A 17,368-nucleotide genomic window follows, 5' to 3' on the forward strand; every position below is an offset into this window, starting at 1 on the left:
AGTTATACAAATAACGAATGAGCACTTACGGCGTCCTCTCCCTGGTGGAATGGCAGCACAGTGGTGCTTGATATCGAGGGCACAGGCTGTGTGGAGCACTGGGTCAACAAATATATCTGCTTTGCTTTCCTTCAGCATATTGAGCACTTCCTGTAAAGGAGGAAATTACAAGCACATCTCAAAATGGAGAGAGAACAAAACTCATACTGCTTAATGCTTCTGAAAGATACATCATCTTTTTAAATCCAGTACTGTGACAAGAAACAGTCCCTGGATGAGGCTATGAATGGGGGGGGTTTAACGGCCCGGTTTATAAGGGTTACCACAGTTATGGTCATGAAAAGACCCATTTAATCTAAAATGCAAAGTTAATATGCCAGGGTTACTTCAGGTAGAACTGAAATAAGGTGCCATAGCCATGGGGCAATTCATACAGCCCTTGATTACAGCCAGACCCTAAGCCATTTCCAGCACTTACAAAGCCTACAATGGAGACAGCAAGAGATAACAAGATTAGTAAACAAGAAACTTTGGCAGCCGTCATTAAGAGAAGATCCAAGCCTGGTATTGTCAGCACAATTTGCACTGGCAAATTTTAAATCAAATTGAATCACTGTAGGCCAAAACTGAGACATTTAAGGGAATTTGCAGAGCTCTGGCTTCATACTAGCTGAAACATTGCATGGGCTGTGATCTGGAAAAAAACAACAACAAAAAAAAACTCACAGATTTCTGCAGGGATAGGATGACTTTTAGAGCAATTTATTTCCCTTACCTTCTTGCACATTTCAGTTTTTATTTTCAGCAGATTCACTTTCAGGCATTCTTCCACCTGCCCAGTCTGCTCCTGAGCCGCTGCTTCTTCCGCACACAAACTGGAAATCTATTTTGAAGCAGGTATTTTAACATAAATAGCTAACAACAATCATTCTTCCCTTTAGCACATTTATACCTCAATATGTTAGCTCATCATTGGGTGCAGCTAGAGAACACATGATGAGATACCTTCACGCCTCCCAGATTCCCAGAGCCAAATGCAGGCTGGCTTATGCAAAATGCACACCCTTTGAAATCCAACAGCATGGAGTCAGCCCTACTGTACTGAGGAGGAAGGCGGGGGGAAAACAGTATAGGAATAACATTAAGAGATGAGAGAAGGAATATTTGAGGCATGGCTGATTCGGCTATCAAAAGCAAACGCTCAAATATCTGACTGTATTCCAGTAAAGGTTGACAACACCAGAGAACTAACACACATTTATTTTTAACAACAGGAAAGCAGTATTTTCCCATAGTCAAAAGTAGTAATGAAACCCCAGATGAAAAAGTTAATTTCGTATTTAATGAAGCACAGGAAACTGTCATTCTTGCACACTAGGTGAGTGTCACAAGCAGAAAACCTGACTAGCTAGAAGCAGGGCAAAGGGGTTTGGGTTTGTTGGGTTTTGAATTGTCAAGGAAAGTTCATGTTTTAAGAAACAAAAATCTGTTACATTAAGGGAATTTTCACCCAAAAAAAGTAGCTGTGGAGCTACTTTTCCTACCTCATCAGAGCAGTGCATCTGGAGTTGGGGATCCAGCCGATAATCAAGAGCTGATTCCTGGATTATCACTTGAATTTGGTCCTCACAGTCTTGAGAGAGACGCTATTAAGCCAAGAAAGTTATTAACCCACTCCATGACCTTTATTTTCATAAATCAATCACCTTGCATTTTAACCTGTATAGCTTGTATGTTTATACAGGCGCCTAAAAACCTCACTTGGGTACAGCCTACCCGGACTACACCACAAGCCTGGGTTGGATGTGTGATTCAACAACTATTGCTCAGCATAATCCTGCAGTTTCTCATCTGCATGCACCAGCTCTGCTTACCTGGTCTGCGTATTTCAACTTCAGGCATGAGATGACTTGCCCTTCCAACTCGGTATCATCCTTGGCTCTATTCAGGATATTCTGGCAGAATTTCGGGATGTCTGCTTTGCACGCCTTCCTGAGCACTGGATTTAAGCGGTAATCTGACCGGGAAAGATGACAGAACTTAGAGTACACGTATCTTCACATTACAGAACATAAGACTCCAAAAGGGATTGGACAGAAATTTCCTGGATGACATTGTACCACCAATGAATTTAATAGTGTTTTTCCACAACAAAATACTAACTTGTGAGGTAAGAGCTTCAGGAATAAAGCAGATCAAATAACACCTGCTGACCCTCAAGAACTTGACTGAATAAAGTCAGTGTGTGCACTGACAGCCATGAAGGAATCACAGAATCCCAGACTGGTTTGGGTTGAACGCGACTGTAAAGCTCATCCAGTTCCAAGCTCCTGCCACGGGCAGGGACACCTTCCACTACATCAGGTTGCTCCATGCCCTGTCCAAGCTGTCCTGGAACACTGTCAGGGATGACGCAGCTAGAGCTGCAAAGTTGAATACTTGCAAAGAGCAAAACAAAAGTGAATAATATTCCAGTCATGCAGACCACTCAACAGCTCAAGCAAGTTTAGCATTTTTTTAGAAAAGGATACCCGTGTTCTGTGTTATCTGGCGCTTGGTAATCATTTGCTTGCATTTAGGATCCATTACTTCACTGTTCTTGTTTTGTTTCAAACACTGCAACATATTTTTTGAGTCTGCCTCTGGACAAAACCGCTACAAAAAAAAAAAGGAAACCAACAAAAATGTTCCAAGTTTCATCACTAAGCATTTGAAAATAAGAACCCCAACCAACTATATTAATGGAAGAGAATAACCTGCCCAACCCAGAGGTACACAGACACACTCACTAGCCCCAACACCTCCTGTTAAAAAAAACAGTGCTATTCTATAGATTGCCCATGGGCATGAATATTTCTACTTATGGACCAAGCCATAAAGTCTCGCCTGACTTCCAGACACCAGCCTCTGTTGGCAGTATCAAAAGCAACTGGCCTTTATTTTCTAAGTTACAGAACACTTTGCATGAAATGCCAACCAAACTAGGTCTCATACCCAACTCCCCTTTATTTCAGAAACTACAAAGGGAATCTTTTAGATCTGTACACAAACCACTGTTCTGTGTAAATGCTGGCTGGACAAAGTAACAAGTAAAGACTTCATGAGTAACAGCCAGGACAAAGATAGATCATACAGAACAAGAAAGCAGAGAAGAGCTCACTGATGCTAATTTGCTCATTCCCACCCTGAATCAGATAGTCAAAAGTGAACCAGCTTACCCAAAGTTCAGACCAAGATACTAATTTTCTTTTGTTAGAAACTAATTCTGTGGGTATAAGGCTGTTGCATCTTCTGCATACAGACCACACAGACTAGTGTTCTGGAGCTTGCAATTCTGGTTACTATGAAAGAGTGCCCTATATCAACAGTCACTGCTGCTTTCCAGTGGTACCATCTTAAGTCTTTAAGCCAGCATTTCTGATTTTAAGTTTTGTATAAATTTGTCTGCTTTATCAGTTTGATGAAAGTTTGCATGCACCAGATCAGAAGTGAACTGAAAATGTTACTCCTCTCTGTAATCGCAGCTTCACCTTTGCTAAAAGCCAATCGAAATCCAAAGTGACTGGATGAAAACTGTATTATAAGCCTCAGCACAGGCTTGCTCCTCAATTCTGTTGGCAGCTGGGAGACATTTATTAGTGCGAAGACTTTGACCAGGTATTTGGATAAAGTAAAATTTAAAGAGAAGCTTAAAACTGACAGAGCTCTTATATTCCAACCTCACCCTCTTAAATCAGCACACCACCATTACCTTAATCATTTGCTTGCAGACTCTCATGAGTGTGTAGTCCAATTCTGGATCCATCATCTCTGTCTCCTGCAGTTTAAACACCTTCTGGTGGCACCGGGTACTCAACTGCTTCTTGATTTCTTTCAGGCATTCAATAATCTGTAACACAGTATTACAACTGTAACAGACACACTGTAGACATGATTCTGTCATATGCTGCATTAAAACCACAGCTATATGTTCCCCTAATGGCCATCTTCACCTGATTTGTGAAGTTACATTCCCAATGCCTAGATTTTATCAAAAGTCATTATCAACACTTATTTCCAGTACTTGCTTTAAGCTCATCTTTACTCTCAAAGATTTAATGAGATGAAGAGAGTCACCTGGACATACTCCAAAACCCCACACCTCATCTTGCAGACATTAATGCCTAAGAAATGTTTAGCAACATTTGCAGTAACCAGCTGCTAATAGTTTAAACCAGCATTAACTGAAGAATGAAGTGCTCACAGCACTCCATTCACCCATTATTAATGCTTGTGAATTAGTGAAAAAAAAAACAAAAGCCCAACACAACCAAACGCAAAACATTTAACATTCCCAAACACTGCAAAAAGACTTCAGTGACATCAAACTGAAAATCCAAAGCTGCACTCACAGGGGCAAAAGTGTTCTTCAAGGGTTTTCTGAAGTGAAAGTACAAATTAAATGTAAATTATTAATAAAATGCATTACCTGAGCATTGCCATAGGGCACGTTTTGGCAGTAATTCTTGATGTCACTTTTACAGGCCTCATACAGTTCTGGTTCAAGTCTGATATCCTCAGTCTGCAGGATAAATTACAGTATGAATATTTAAGTATTATTCTAAAGACTACTCATTAATCTATTATATAGAGCCCTCTACTCACAAACAGCAACTCTCACAACATGCAGACCAATTTCTTTGAACTTAAGGGTCTTGGGTGTCAGAAGTGATGCTTTGAAACTTCACAATGAAAAAAGGGTTTAAACCAAATTCTATAGATGGTAAGTTTTTCCTACTGCTCCTCCTAAGAGGGCATCAACACAAATGTCCAAGACAACTAAAATCTTTTCATGTGAAAGCTAAAGGATGTTATTAGCCACCCATATATTGGGTGAAGTTTCCTGCTTTTAAGTGATGTGAGTGAAGTTTCCTGCTTTTAAGTGATGCCCAGCCAACATTTGAATTCTTCCATACAAAGGAAAGACTGCTGCCTCTTCTGGTACGGGTCTACTTAAGGTGAAGCTTTAACACTCAAACAGTAACTACTGGACAAAGACCTGAAGAGTTTATTGCTGTAAGCACTGCAGCCGGAAGCCGAGAGGCAGCCTTGCCTACCAGAACAAATACTACTCCTATTTATCCACTGAGCAACTTGGAGCAGCTGGAGTTGAGTGGCTTCATCTGTGCTTGTTTCCTCAGTCTATAAAATGAAGCTATTATTTTCTCCTAGAGGACTTTCAGGCCATCAGCATGTATATTAGGTAGCACACTGCTACCTAACCCTAAACATAACAATTTTTAGCTGAAATTCCAAGAACATTTAGCTTGCCTTAGCCTTCAAGAGACTGTATGTAAGGCATTAAAGCAGACACCTATTATTTTCACTGTGAAGAGCAATTCTCTTCTTGTAGAAAGAGTAGAAAAAATTAGTTAGATACATCTTACAAATGAGCTTCCTTTCTTTTTTTTTACTTTCTCCCAGGGTGGACAAACCAGGAAGCTTTAAATGAATGATGTCGCTAGAAGGCACATCAAGAGCTTCATGCATGTTTACCATCTCTAGCTCCTCAACACGCAGCTGTTTGCGGCACTTCAGAGAGACCCTGTGCTCCTTGGCATCCTGCAAAGTATCATTGCGCACAGTTGTGCTCAGACAGATCACAACATCCACCCTGTGGAAAAGAAAATAGCTTTTTACTCATACTCCTTTCACATCAGCCAAGATTGGTGTTGGACCACCAAATCAGAGAAGCTCATCCCAAGAATCCAAATACAACATGAATTACTTGTACCAGGCTATAAGTAAGCACAGATGCACAGCAATGTGTAGAGTAACTGGACCACAATTAAAACCTAAATCTGACGTTATTTAATTGAAGTCTAGATCAGAGAACAGGAAAATACTCAAAACCCACTACATTCCTGCAAAGCAAGACTTCTGCTCTCAAGGCATGTGAGCACTTTAAAAAATCTTTACTTCACCTCAGGAATAAATGAAGGTGTATACACAGATGGCATTGAAAGCAATCCTATTGCATTATGGGAAGGGCATGTCTAATGAAATCAGTCTTGCTAGCCACGAACAGGGTTGACCTTGGGTGCAATTTAGTCTTGCATCATTGCAGCAGACCATTTAAAAAATCCTTACACGGAAATGAATAAACCAGTTAAAACAAGGGGATATCTTCCCTTCCCAGATCAGCAACTGGAACAACAGTAGAACACCTTAGAAGACAATCTAGCCAGGATGTAAGACATCTTGGGACATGCAGTCTATTAACTGTAATCGTCAGCTATTGTCACAGCACGAAAAATAAAGAGGACAGGCTTGTATGCAAGAGTAAAGCAGAAGTAATTTTAAACAAGTAGGTAATGCCTCTACCTTAAGCATCTTCAGAACACAGTAATTAAGGGAAAACACACAGAACAATCAGCCTTTAAGGGAAATCCAGCACTTTCTGTGCTATCATAAAATATCCTGTAACTTTATTACATATTTATACAATCAGATAGCTATTTGGTCAGGTACTACATACTTTTTCTTGATGTTGGGACAAAGTTTCAGCACATCCTCCTTGCAAGCCATTTTAAACTTGTATGAGAACCTAAAATCTTTCATTTGAACCTGCAAGAGAGAAATGAGGAGAAAAAAAACAAACACCCCACTTTGGTCACTTGGAGGAAAAAGCAAATGGGAAGTCCTGCTGAAAGAACGCTTGTTGAATCATACAACCAGCAAATGCTTTTGTCTACAATTTATTAATGAGAAAGCAAGGGGAATGCTGCACTGCTTAAGAATTTGGGACCTTATCTACCAATGCCAGGGAGGAAGGAAGGCCTGAAAATAAATCTCGCCCAGAAGGGACCATTTATGATCAGGCATGCAAGTACAGCTGTCTGAATTCACAAGAGCACTTTAAATACAGTGGGAAATCAATCTTGACACAGGAGGGGGTTCACAATTAGCAAATTCCTGTCAACACCCTCAACAAACAAAACAGGCTCCCACTTACAGCAGAGAAAAGCTTTGCTTACCAGCTGGAAATGAGTAACTCCAATTGCACATTTTTCATTCATTTCCTTCTGGTGTTTGTTCTGGATCAGACACTCCATCAGGTCCCCAGAATCAATCTGGTTATCTGCCACCTCCTGAAGAAGAGATGAAAGGCTTAAAAATGAGTTAACTCTTACAAGTCATGATTTTTATGCTCCCATAGTAACCAGGAAACAACACAACTTACAGTCCCACTCTCTGTTGTGAGCTTACTGTCAGCATTAACTGACCACCCTAGAGCTGTAACACCCAACACTACTAAACGGCTAGATCCATAGATATAGTTAAGGAAAGAACCATCTCAGGCACATGCACACTCTAGATTCAGGAGAACATCCTGCACAGACTCAGTGCTTACATGAACTAATACAGTTAGGTGCCTTCCTTGCTATAACTACTCAATCCTAGAGCAATGTAAGGAGCTATTGAAACTGCAGCTGCACAAAGCGGAGTGGCTCAACACCGTGCTTGCAGGCAGGAAAGAAATATTAGTTTTAAACTCACTGTAAAGAGTGATTTTTCCAATCACAGAGCAATTTTCATGTTCAGACTCTAGCTTTCATGCTAGGGCTCTGACAACAGCAGAAGCACTAGACGGAACTAAGAATTTTTATTTTAGGGTTTTTTTTTCTTTCCCAATTAAAGATTTTTATAACTGCCTACTTCTGATTTTACTTTTAGGCATAGCAAGTACATCAAGAACTAATACTAAAAATCCAGCCTCTCCCACAAAGTATATTTCCCCACAGATATTCACACTATCACAAATACTCACATGACAGAAAGTCTGGATAATGGGCTCACAGGCTCTCATCAGCAAGGCTTCAATTTGAATGTCCTGCAGAAAACATGCAATATTTAATTTTCACAGTGAACAGACAAGGAAAAAAAGTTCTGAGAAAAAGAAAACAAACCCTGTGGTAACAAGTTAAACTCGACCCAGTTTACAGGACTTGGACAGATGAATCCATGCAATCCTTTCAGCAAATTTTAGGAGATACACAGAACAGTTTGGGGCAAGACAGTCAAATATGCAGCTTCATAAAATAAATAAAGCTGCTGACCTCACTGGAAAGCTGTAATTATGCACCTGGCAGTTATTTCTTGCAAAATTTTGGGCACAGGGGAGGGAAGTTGCAATATGGTTCTCTAAACTACTAGCAAGCAAGACCAAGAAATGAAGTCTCATGACATATCTGGACTTGTACTAAAGGTAACTGGGTTATCTGTGCAAGAAATCTTAGCTTTGGTACCATAACCAATTTTTTAAGCAGGAGAAATTACAACACCAGCCTAAGAGCCTGAACTGTTGTTCATTTCTCTTTCTCAAGAGCCCCCATGAAAGCTTCCACTGCATGAGGCAAAAAGGACGGTCGGTCTGATCCCCAGAGAGCTGCATTTGTGCAAATTCTGACTTTATTTTTATCCCCATCACTATCAAAATGACACACTTGACTAGACATGCTCAACAACTGCTCCCTTTTTCCCAGGCTGAAAACCACTCACCTCAGACTCCAACTCAGTGAGATTTCCCACTATGTCTCTGCAATCAGACACCAAGTCATCAAGATGGTCCTGAAGGCATTCCAGCTCCTACAAAACCAGAGATTTTTGTGTGTGATTCAAGAATCCAAGCTGAAAATGTGGGCCTGAAATATTGTAATACATGTGAAACTGTCCCCTCCTAGTGAAGTCCTAAGTCTCATTTAACCCCAACTCTTCTACTGGCATTCCCAGAATGTAGTAGTGATTTAGAATGTTGGTCTAGGATGTTATTGCTTGTTTTCAAAAGCTGTATAACATGCTTTCACTTCCAGAATATCACATATAGTTTTCCCTTTGCCTAACCTTAATATAGTTTGTTAACCCAAACTACAACCTATGATGGGCACTTCAAACAGACAATGGTGCATGCTCTACTGTTGAGGTACCGTCTGCTGTTGAATGGCTCCTTCCCTACCAGAAAACAGCAATTTACTTGGAAGTTTTTGTTGAAACTTTGTTAAGTAGCAGCAAATGTTAGTTCAGTTCTATATAAACCCAGGAAGCATGTCAGTATTTGCCAGATGGAAATGGGATAAAGTTTATGTAGGAAATGTCAAGCCTATAATAAGAATGTTACAAGTAAGAGTCAGGGTGGGGTTGCTTCATTAAAGTCCTTTGTGCTAATTATCCCCTTTCCTCTTCTCATTGCACTACACATTTGACCTACTGAAGCCATGAGGTAGGTGCAAAGCTTCTTCGTATCACCCCCACCTCTAATGTAGATGTTTTAAACTGCATTCATTTTTAATATATTCTCAGCTAATGAAGATGACCCTTTATCCCCTTTTTGCCCTTCCCACCCTTCCAGCTACATGAGTAGCAGGGTTACTGTGTGCAGTACCTGCCCTGTCTCCGTTTTTTCACTGCACCACTTCCCTAAGTCAATCATGCACTTGTCCTGGAGAGCTGGGTCAAGTTTCACATCCATGGCACGCTGATGGAGGATTCTTTGGACCTCTGCTCTGCACTCTCGTGATAGCTGCAAAGAGGGGAAAGAGCCTTCAGCATACAGAGTCTTCAAATCTACACAATACAAACAATATGCTGTCAGGTAGGGTACTGAGAATGACCATGAGTGCCATCAGCAATCCCAAAAAAGCACAGAAGTCTTACAATGCTCAACACAGGCCTGGTGGATCCGCCACAAGCAATTCAGGCTCCAAAAGAATAACTTATTTTGGATGAAGGGTCCTTTCATTCCACAAAAAAAAAAGTTTTATATTCTTAAACCTTCACTTTGCTTTTGAAATAAGATGTCAAAGCAGGTCCCTAGATCATCTGCTGCAGTGCCCCCTTGGTTCAAAGGCACAGACTGATTCTGGAGAAGTCAGAACAGTTCATGTCCTCAATACCAAAAGGGAAACCCAGAGCAACACAAGATAGATCAGCTATAATTTCTTCTCAGATATCCCTACTGCAGCGCATCAGAGCCAGCATTTGCAAGACTGTGGAAGAAACCAGTTGTATAAAATCAAGAGATACTGGTATGGTGCTTGTCAGACCTAAATGCACTGGTAGAAGCTGAAAACCTCATACATTTAAAACTGCAAACCACTGCAAGTCACCTAACAGTTTGTGCAACAGCACTGGGTGAGTTTGTCTTCAAAGGCTAAATTTCAAAATGACAGCTGCTCCCTTAGTCTTTTTTCCACAAGAAAAAAAAAACAAAAAACATTCAAAAGCCTTTTCTTCTCTAATAGATAATTTGCAGGGTGGCTATTGTTTTCTTTGGTCAGCGCAAACATAAAACCAAATTAAAATAGTCTCAACTCAGCAGACTGAGAAATTGCATTAAAAAAAAGATTCCTTAAAGAAAGATGCTTTCAATCAATACTTGACCTCTGCCACAAAAGACGTTTTTAATCAAGCTGCAGAAATTTATCTGTAAGCCAAGAAATTGTATAAACCCACCAGCTTCTAGGGGCTGGGCACACTACAATGCCAGAAGAAATAGAAACGGGTACTCAGCTGCTTTCAGGGGAGTGCCTTGATAAAGGCACGAGAGGGCAGCAAACTTGTGGAGAGTAGCTCTGAACCAAACAAATGTGATGATGGTGGATCTCCAGACTGAAGGGCAGCAAGTCAGATCCCTACTTTCTTCTTCAAAGCCAGCATAAGCACATTCACCCACACAATAATCTCCAAAGAACTGAGAAGATGCTTTGTATCAACAGAAACAACGTAATGAAGTATAATCTGAAATTGTAATCCTATCAAAACTTAATTAGAAACAGCCTAGGAAAGCTGGGCTCGGAACTCCTCTTTGCATAAAACCGATTTTGCTGCTATGCTAGCTATCCGCAAGTAATCACATTCCTCTGGAAAGACAAGGAAGAGGACTTGCAGTATGTCTAAACAGACATACACCAGCTGTTGTCAACATGGTTTCCCCTGCAGGCAACTGTCACATGTTAATGTTGGCTATTTTGCCTTACCAAAACAGACACCTTCAAGAAAACACACTTCAGAAATTGGGCATCTGAAGCAGTGCAAATACGACCTACAGGTAAATGTTTTTAAGTAGCTTTTGTGAGTTCTTGCAGTTTTAACACAGTGTGTCCAACTTCCAAACATATGTGCAGCTCCTCTATCAAAGAAGAAGTGGAGCACTTACCCTCCTTCCCTGTTCCTCTGTGCGGTACGCATGCCTGTACAAGCAGGAGAAAACAGCCCCTGGAGGCATCAGCTCACTAGTCTCATTCCAGCCATGGGTATGGCAGAGACGGGAGGCATCTCCCTGACACTTGCGGTAAAGGACTGTATCCAATCTGCAATGAGAAGTTATCACTAGCACTTTATTCAAACCTTTAACGGTTTTCATATTCCTAAATGCTTCTGAGGCAGAAAAATCCACTCAAGTTTCATACACCACTACATCATTCAGCAGCAGTGTCTACCCAACTGCCCAGATAAACTGTGGCTGATGCATCCCTGGCAGTGTTCAAGGCCAGGCTGGACGGGCTTGGAGCTACCTCCTCTAGTGGAAGGCATCCTGCCTGTGGCAGGGGGTTGGGAACTGGATGAACTTTAAGGTCCCTTCCAAACCAAACCAGTCCAGGATTCCAACTGAACCAACAGGTGGCAAAATGCCTGTCACTGCATTTGGAGTCAACGCCCTAATCTTGCAAAAAGATTTTGGAAGATCTTTAATTACAGATTAAATCTAGAATTCTCTTCTGCAGCTTGCCAGCCAAATGCTGACACATGAGCAAAGAAATCACCTATGGGATGTCCTAAAGTAGCAGTAAGGCAGGTATGTATCATGTTTTCATTGTGTAAATACTTGTGTGTGCTTTGTACTGCTGCCATTTTAAAAAGCCAATTTCATAAAAATCTGAGATAAATTATTGTCTGCTCTGGATCTGGGCTCACTGAAGACTCAGCATCTCTTGCTTTTGCATACAAGAAAACTGCAAGTGCAGATATTTTAAGATGATGTTTAACTACATTAAAGCTAGGTGAGATATTGCCAAATTTCCAAAACAGATACTTTGGATTTCTGCAACACTTTAGAAAGGGAGCTTTTCACACAGTGGTTTTTTATTATACTTAGTAGCTTGATTTTCTTACATCCCATATTGTAGCATTCAGAGCAGATAAAACTGATAAAACACAACCTTCAACTTGAGTACGGCTAGAGTGAATTCTTTTAATTAAGGATGCAGTGCATGTCAGAGCTCAAACCTGACACTTTTTAGGGCTGCATCATTTCCAAGTGAGTATCTGATTTAAATGGCCTTCACACTTTCTAAACATCTTTTGCTTCTACTGTTCTAGACAGGCATTAATGCCCTACAGACCTGGCATCCTTGAAAGTCTTCTTTTGAACAAGCATAGGCTGTATGGTTTTCCATGGAACTACTAATTCATACAAAGGCTACAAGCATCAAGGGAAGATAAATCTTTTTTTTACAATACTCACTTCCAGTCACGAGATATGAAATACTGGAGCTCCAGGAGCCTATGCTCACAGTCCTCTACCATCTTCTCAGTATACAAGTGCTCCATCAGGCAAGACAGAATCCTGCAAACAGAAAAAAGCAGTTAGGCAACAGTCTGTTATAATCAAACTGAGCTTCCTTGTAACACTTGGTGTTGCCAAATCAGCCTTCCCAATGAGCCATAGATAAGATGCAGAAACACCGTGAAGATCTTTCTCTTCCTTCAAAAAGATTACATCTAAAACAACTGTATACCACATTTGTACCCTCTTAAATTCCATTGGCTTAATTATCTCAGCAAGTCTGATGTACCACAACATTGTAAGCAATACCTTATATGAAGTCTAGCTGAGGAGACAGTAGGTATCAGACCTAAAGATAAAGGAGACAACGGACGCTGCAGTATGGGTTTGCTTAACTGGCCTTTCATGGCTTGTTACTTCTCTTTGTGATATTGCTCAAGACAGAGCTCGGTTTGCACCTCCAACCCTGTACGAATTGCTAGTTTGGAGTCTTATCAGTTCTGGAGAAGTTTTAGTATGTATACTGGTGAACCACGCAACCTCCATGGGTGCCCAAGAGAAACCAAAATCTGTTGTAACAGAGAGCCACCTACATTGGGTCTCCAGATCGTATGTGCTTGCAGGCAGTCTGGATCACTGACTCGCAGGCTTCGTTCAGTGCTCTGTCAATGCGGTAATCTGCGCCAGGGTCAGTTTCTTGAATCAGTGTTTGAAGCTGGAAGAAGCAAATTGTGGACAAGAAAACAAATTACCAAAACTATCAGAACAAGAGTTCCTGCAACCTCACAGCGTGGCAATACTATGCCAATAACAACACTGCCAGGTATGGCCTCTGCTTGACAGTTGCTTATTTGAAGTGCTTGTGCTGCTAACTCGATTGCCAGACACGGGAGTCCAGCACTGCTGAACCCTAATTACCATTATAAAGTAGCCCAGGAACACTGCATGAGACCAGTTGCATGCTGAAGGTCAACTGTAAACCTGGACTACCTACATACTGACTTACAAAACAGACCTGGTAAAATATGAATACTGTATTTTTTATCCATCTTATGCTTTGGTGGTAACTTCATCCCATAAGGCTCATGGTATCAAACTTCGTCATATTTTAATGGAAACTATCTACAACTGAAACCCAAATTAATCTTTAAAGACCAGCTGTCTAACTGCAAACAAACCTTAAAACAGTTTTTTTAATTGCCTGGAGAGATCACAAAAATTTTATTGAAATACTGGATAAAAGGTCCTGTTCTGCTGCCACAAGAAGTAGCATTTCCCCAGGGATGCTTGCTCAAGCTTTTGGAAACGAGGTCAACCACAATTTGGTCTACAGTACACCATTATTTTTTTATTTATATATATACATATATATGTGTATATATATATATGTGTGTATATATATATATATATATATATATGTAAATTAAGAGCAGGGCATCAGGTTTTATCGACTTAAGAGAAGTAACGGTATAAATGAAAGATGAAAACAAACACTTTCCGAAGATTTACAGAGCAGGTTGCCAACTTGAGGCTGTGACATCCCAGCAGCGCTCCCTTTGTGACTTCCAAATCCTTTCAGCTGTGCAGGTAAATACAGTGTGAACAGTTTCATCAAGGCTTTTCTAGTTACAAAACAGTTATTCTGATTGAAGCTTCAGAAAAATAACTGTCTCTTATTATTAAGGAAACCTAATTTAGCATCCAGAGCACCAAGTTTCAAAGTCCCTGGCATCCAAACATGGGTTTGGGAGATACCTACTAGGAGAGGGGAAGGGAATTCAGGTAAATCTCAATCTATAGTTTTCTGGTGCATAAGTCAACCCCATTTCATCTGCCACTAAGCTGTCAATTCCCAAAGACTGACACAGGGCAGGCTGGTACCATCATTTGACAAGAAAACATTTGTAGCTGACAAATTTGGAGCAAAAAAAAAACCCCAAAACTAAGCAAACAAACAAAAAAACACAACAAACCCTAAACCAAGAAAAAACAAAACTAAGACAGAGCTTGCTTAGCATCAAATAGTCTACACTGTTAACATCTTGACACACTTGATTTCACAGAATCATAGAATAGTTAGGGTTGGAAAGAACCTTAAGATCATCAAGTTCCAACCCTCCTGCCACGGGCAGGGACACCTCACACTAAACCATATCACCCAAGGCCTCGTCCAACCTGGTCTTGGACACTGCCAGGGATGGAGCATTCACAGCCTCCCTGGGCAACCCGTTCCAGTGCCTCACCACCCTAACAGGAAAGAATTTCCTCCTTAGATCCGATCTAAACTTCCCCTGTTTAAGTTTTAACCCGTTACCCCTTGTCCTATCACTACAGTCCCTAAGGAAGAGTCCCTTCTCAGAAGCCCTATAGGCCCCCTTCAGATACTGGAAGGCTGCTAGGAGGTCTCCACACAGCCTTCTCTTCTCCAGGCTGAACAGCCCCAACTTTCTCAGCCTATCTTCATACTGGAGGTGCTCCAGTCCCCTGATCATCCTTGTGGCCCTTCTCTGGACTTGTTCCAACAGTTCCATGTCCTTTTTATGTTGAGGACACCAGGACTGCACACAATACTCCAGGTGAGGTCTCCCAAGAGCAGAATAGAGGGGCAGGATCACCTCCTTCGACCTGCTGGTCATGCTCCTTTTGATGCAGCCTAGGATACAGTTGGCTTTCTGGGCTGCAAGCGCACATTGAAGCTGGCTCATGTTCATTTTCTCATCCACCCCCCCCCCCCCCCCCAAGTCCTTCTCCGCAGGGCTGCTCTGAATCTCTTCTCTGCCCAACCTGTAGCTGTGCCTGGGATTGCTCCCACCCAGGTGTAGGACCTTGCACTTGGCATGGTTAAACTTCATGAGGTTGGCATCAGCCCACCTCACAAGCATGTCAAGGTCCCTCTGGATGGCATTCCTTCCCTCCAGCATATCAACCAAACCACACAGCTTGGTGTCATCGGCAAACTTGCTGAGGGCGCACTCAATCCCACTGTCCATGTCAGCAACGAAGATGTTGAACAAAACCTGTCCCAACACCGATCCCTGAGGGACACCACTCGTTACTGGTCTCCAGCTGGACACTGAGCCATTGAGCACAACTCTTAGCGTAGGGCCAGCCAGCCAGTTCTTTATCCACCCAGTGGTCCATCCATCAAATTGATGTCTCTCCAATTTAGAGGCAAGGATGTCGTGTGGGACAGTGTCGAATGCTTTACACAAGTCCAGGTAGATGACATCAACTGCTCTACCCCTGTCCGTCAGTTCTGTAGCCCCATCATAGAAGGCCACCAAATTGGTCAGGCAGGATTTCCCCTTAGTGAAGCCGTGCTGGCTGTCACCAAGCACCTTGTTGTTTTCCATGTGCCTTAGCATGCCTTCCAGGAGAATCTGCTCCAAGATTTTGCCAGGCACAGAGGTGAGACTGACTGGTCTGTAATTCCCCAGGTCATCCATTTTCCCCTTCTTGACAATGGGGCTTCTATTTCCCTTTTTCCAGTCGTCGGGAACTTCACCTGACTGCCATGATTTCTCAAATATGATGGCCAGCGGCTTAGCAACTTCATTTGCCAGCTCCTTCAGGATCCACGGATGGATTTCATCAGGTCCCATGGACTTGTGTACGTTAGGGTTCTTAAGATGGTCTCGAACCAGATCCTCTCCTACAGTGGGCCTGAGGTCTTCATCCTCACAGTGCCTGCATCTGCATTCCTAGACTTTGGTGGTTTGGTCAGAGCCTTTGCCAGTGAAGACCGAGGCAAAGAAGTCATTCAGAACCTCAGCCTTCTCCAAATCCAGGGTAGCCAGTTCTCCCAAGAGCTTCCTGAGGGGGCCTACGATCTCCCTAGTCTGTTTTTTATTTGCTATGTACCTGTGGAATCCCTTCCTGTTATCCTTAATACCCCTAGCCAAGTTTAATTCTAACTGGGCCTTATCTTTCCTAACCTGGTCCCTAGCTTCCCGGACAACATCCCTGTACTCTTCCCAGGCCGCCTTGTCCTTGCTTCCACCTTTTATAAGCCTCTTTTTTCACTTGAATTTTCCTCAGCAGCTCCTTATCCACCCAAGGAGGTCTCCTGGCCCTCCTGCTGCACTTCCTTCTAGTTGGGGTGCAACACTCCTGAGCTTGTAGCAGGTGATCCTTGAATATCAACCAAGAGTCTTGGACCCCCCTGCCCTCTAGGGCTGTATCCCATGGAACCTTACTGAGCAGGTTCCTGAAGAGGCCAAAGTCTGCTCTTTCGAAGCCCAGGGCAGTGAGCTTGCTGCACGCTCTTCTCACTGTCCTGAGGATCTCAAATTCAAGCATCTCGTGATCGCTGCATCCAAGGCTGCCCTGGAGCGTCACATTTCCAACGAGCCCTTCCCTCTTGGTGAGCACAAGGTCAAGCCTGGCACCTCTCCTTGTCGGCTCCTCTGTTACTTGCAGAAGGAAGTTGTCTTCCACACAATCGAGGAACCTCCTAGGTTGCCTGTGCCGGGCCGTACCGTCCTTCCAACAGATGTCAGGGTGTTTGAAGTCACCCATGAGAACAAGGGCCTGTGAGCATGAGGCTTTTCCTATCTGTCTATAGAGTGCTTCATCTGCAGGTTAAGGATTTCTGTTCCTTCCAACCCAAACCAGTCTGGGATTCTATGAAGTGGTATGTCCTTTACAAACTCCGTAAGAGCAGTGGGAGAAGAATCCATCTGTTCTGCTAGTGTACACACAAAGCCTGCATACAATAGAAGCCAATACTCTGCACATAAAGTGATGGCATCTGGTGTCAGATGTTTACATATAAAAGGGGATCAAGTACCATTAAGGGAATTACTCCCTTAAGGGCCAATGGAT

General features: G+C 42.2%; 2 protein-coding genes across 2 annotated transcripts in view; one reads left to right on the forward strand and one right to left on the reverse strand.

The window, feature by feature from the left end:
* LOC130602382 (uncharacterized) overlaps positions 1-17,368 on the forward strand; it is a 100,266-nt gene that overhangs the window by 23,848 nt on the left and 59,050 nt on the right. The gene's annotated exons all lie outside the window — the stretch shown is intronic.
* GLG1 (golgi glycoprotein 1) overlaps positions 1-17,368 on the reverse strand; it is a 93,229-nt gene that overhangs the window by 2,744 nt on the left and 73,117 nt on the right. Inside the window, exons 9-24 of the mRNA XM_057415182.1 lie at positions 13,138-13,259; positions 12,503-12,604; positions 11,195-11,348; positions 9,422-9,559; positions 8,542-8,628; positions 7,811-7,873; positions 7,017-7,130; positions 6,518-6,606; positions 5,536-5,653; positions 4,469-4,561; positions 3,752-3,889; positions 2,532-2,655; positions 1,875-2,017; positions 1,545-1,646; positions 776-883; positions 30-150 (exon numbers count right to left, since the gene is read on the reverse strand). Coding sequence (XP_057271165.1) covers positions 30-150; positions 776-883; positions 1,545-1,646; positions 1,875-2,017; positions 2,532-2,655; positions 3,752-3,889; positions 4,469-4,561; positions 5,536-5,653; positions 6,518-6,606; positions 7,017-7,130; positions 7,811-7,873; positions 8,542-8,628; positions 9,422-9,559; positions 11,195-11,348; positions 12,503-12,604; positions 13,138-13,259 — 1,816 coding nt within the window. The remainder of the gene's footprint in view (positions 1-29; positions 151-775; positions 884-1,544; positions 1,647-1,874; positions 2,018-2,531; positions 2,656-3,751; positions 3,890-4,468; positions 4,562-5,535; positions 5,654-6,517; positions 6,607-7,016; positions 7,131-7,810; positions 7,874-8,541; positions 8,629-9,421; positions 9,560-11,194; positions 11,349-12,502; positions 12,605-13,137; positions 13,260-17,368) is intronic.

This window comes from Pezoporus wallicus, unplaced genomic scaffold (assembly GCF_028554395.1).
Source record: "Pezoporus wallicus isolate ANWC-B61680 ecotype Strahan unplaced genomic scaffold, APGP_CSIRO_Pwel_v1 contig_7896, whole genome shotgun sequence".
NCBI lineage: Eukaryota > Metazoa > Chordata > Aves > Psittaciformes > Psittacidae > Pezoporus > Pezoporus wallicus.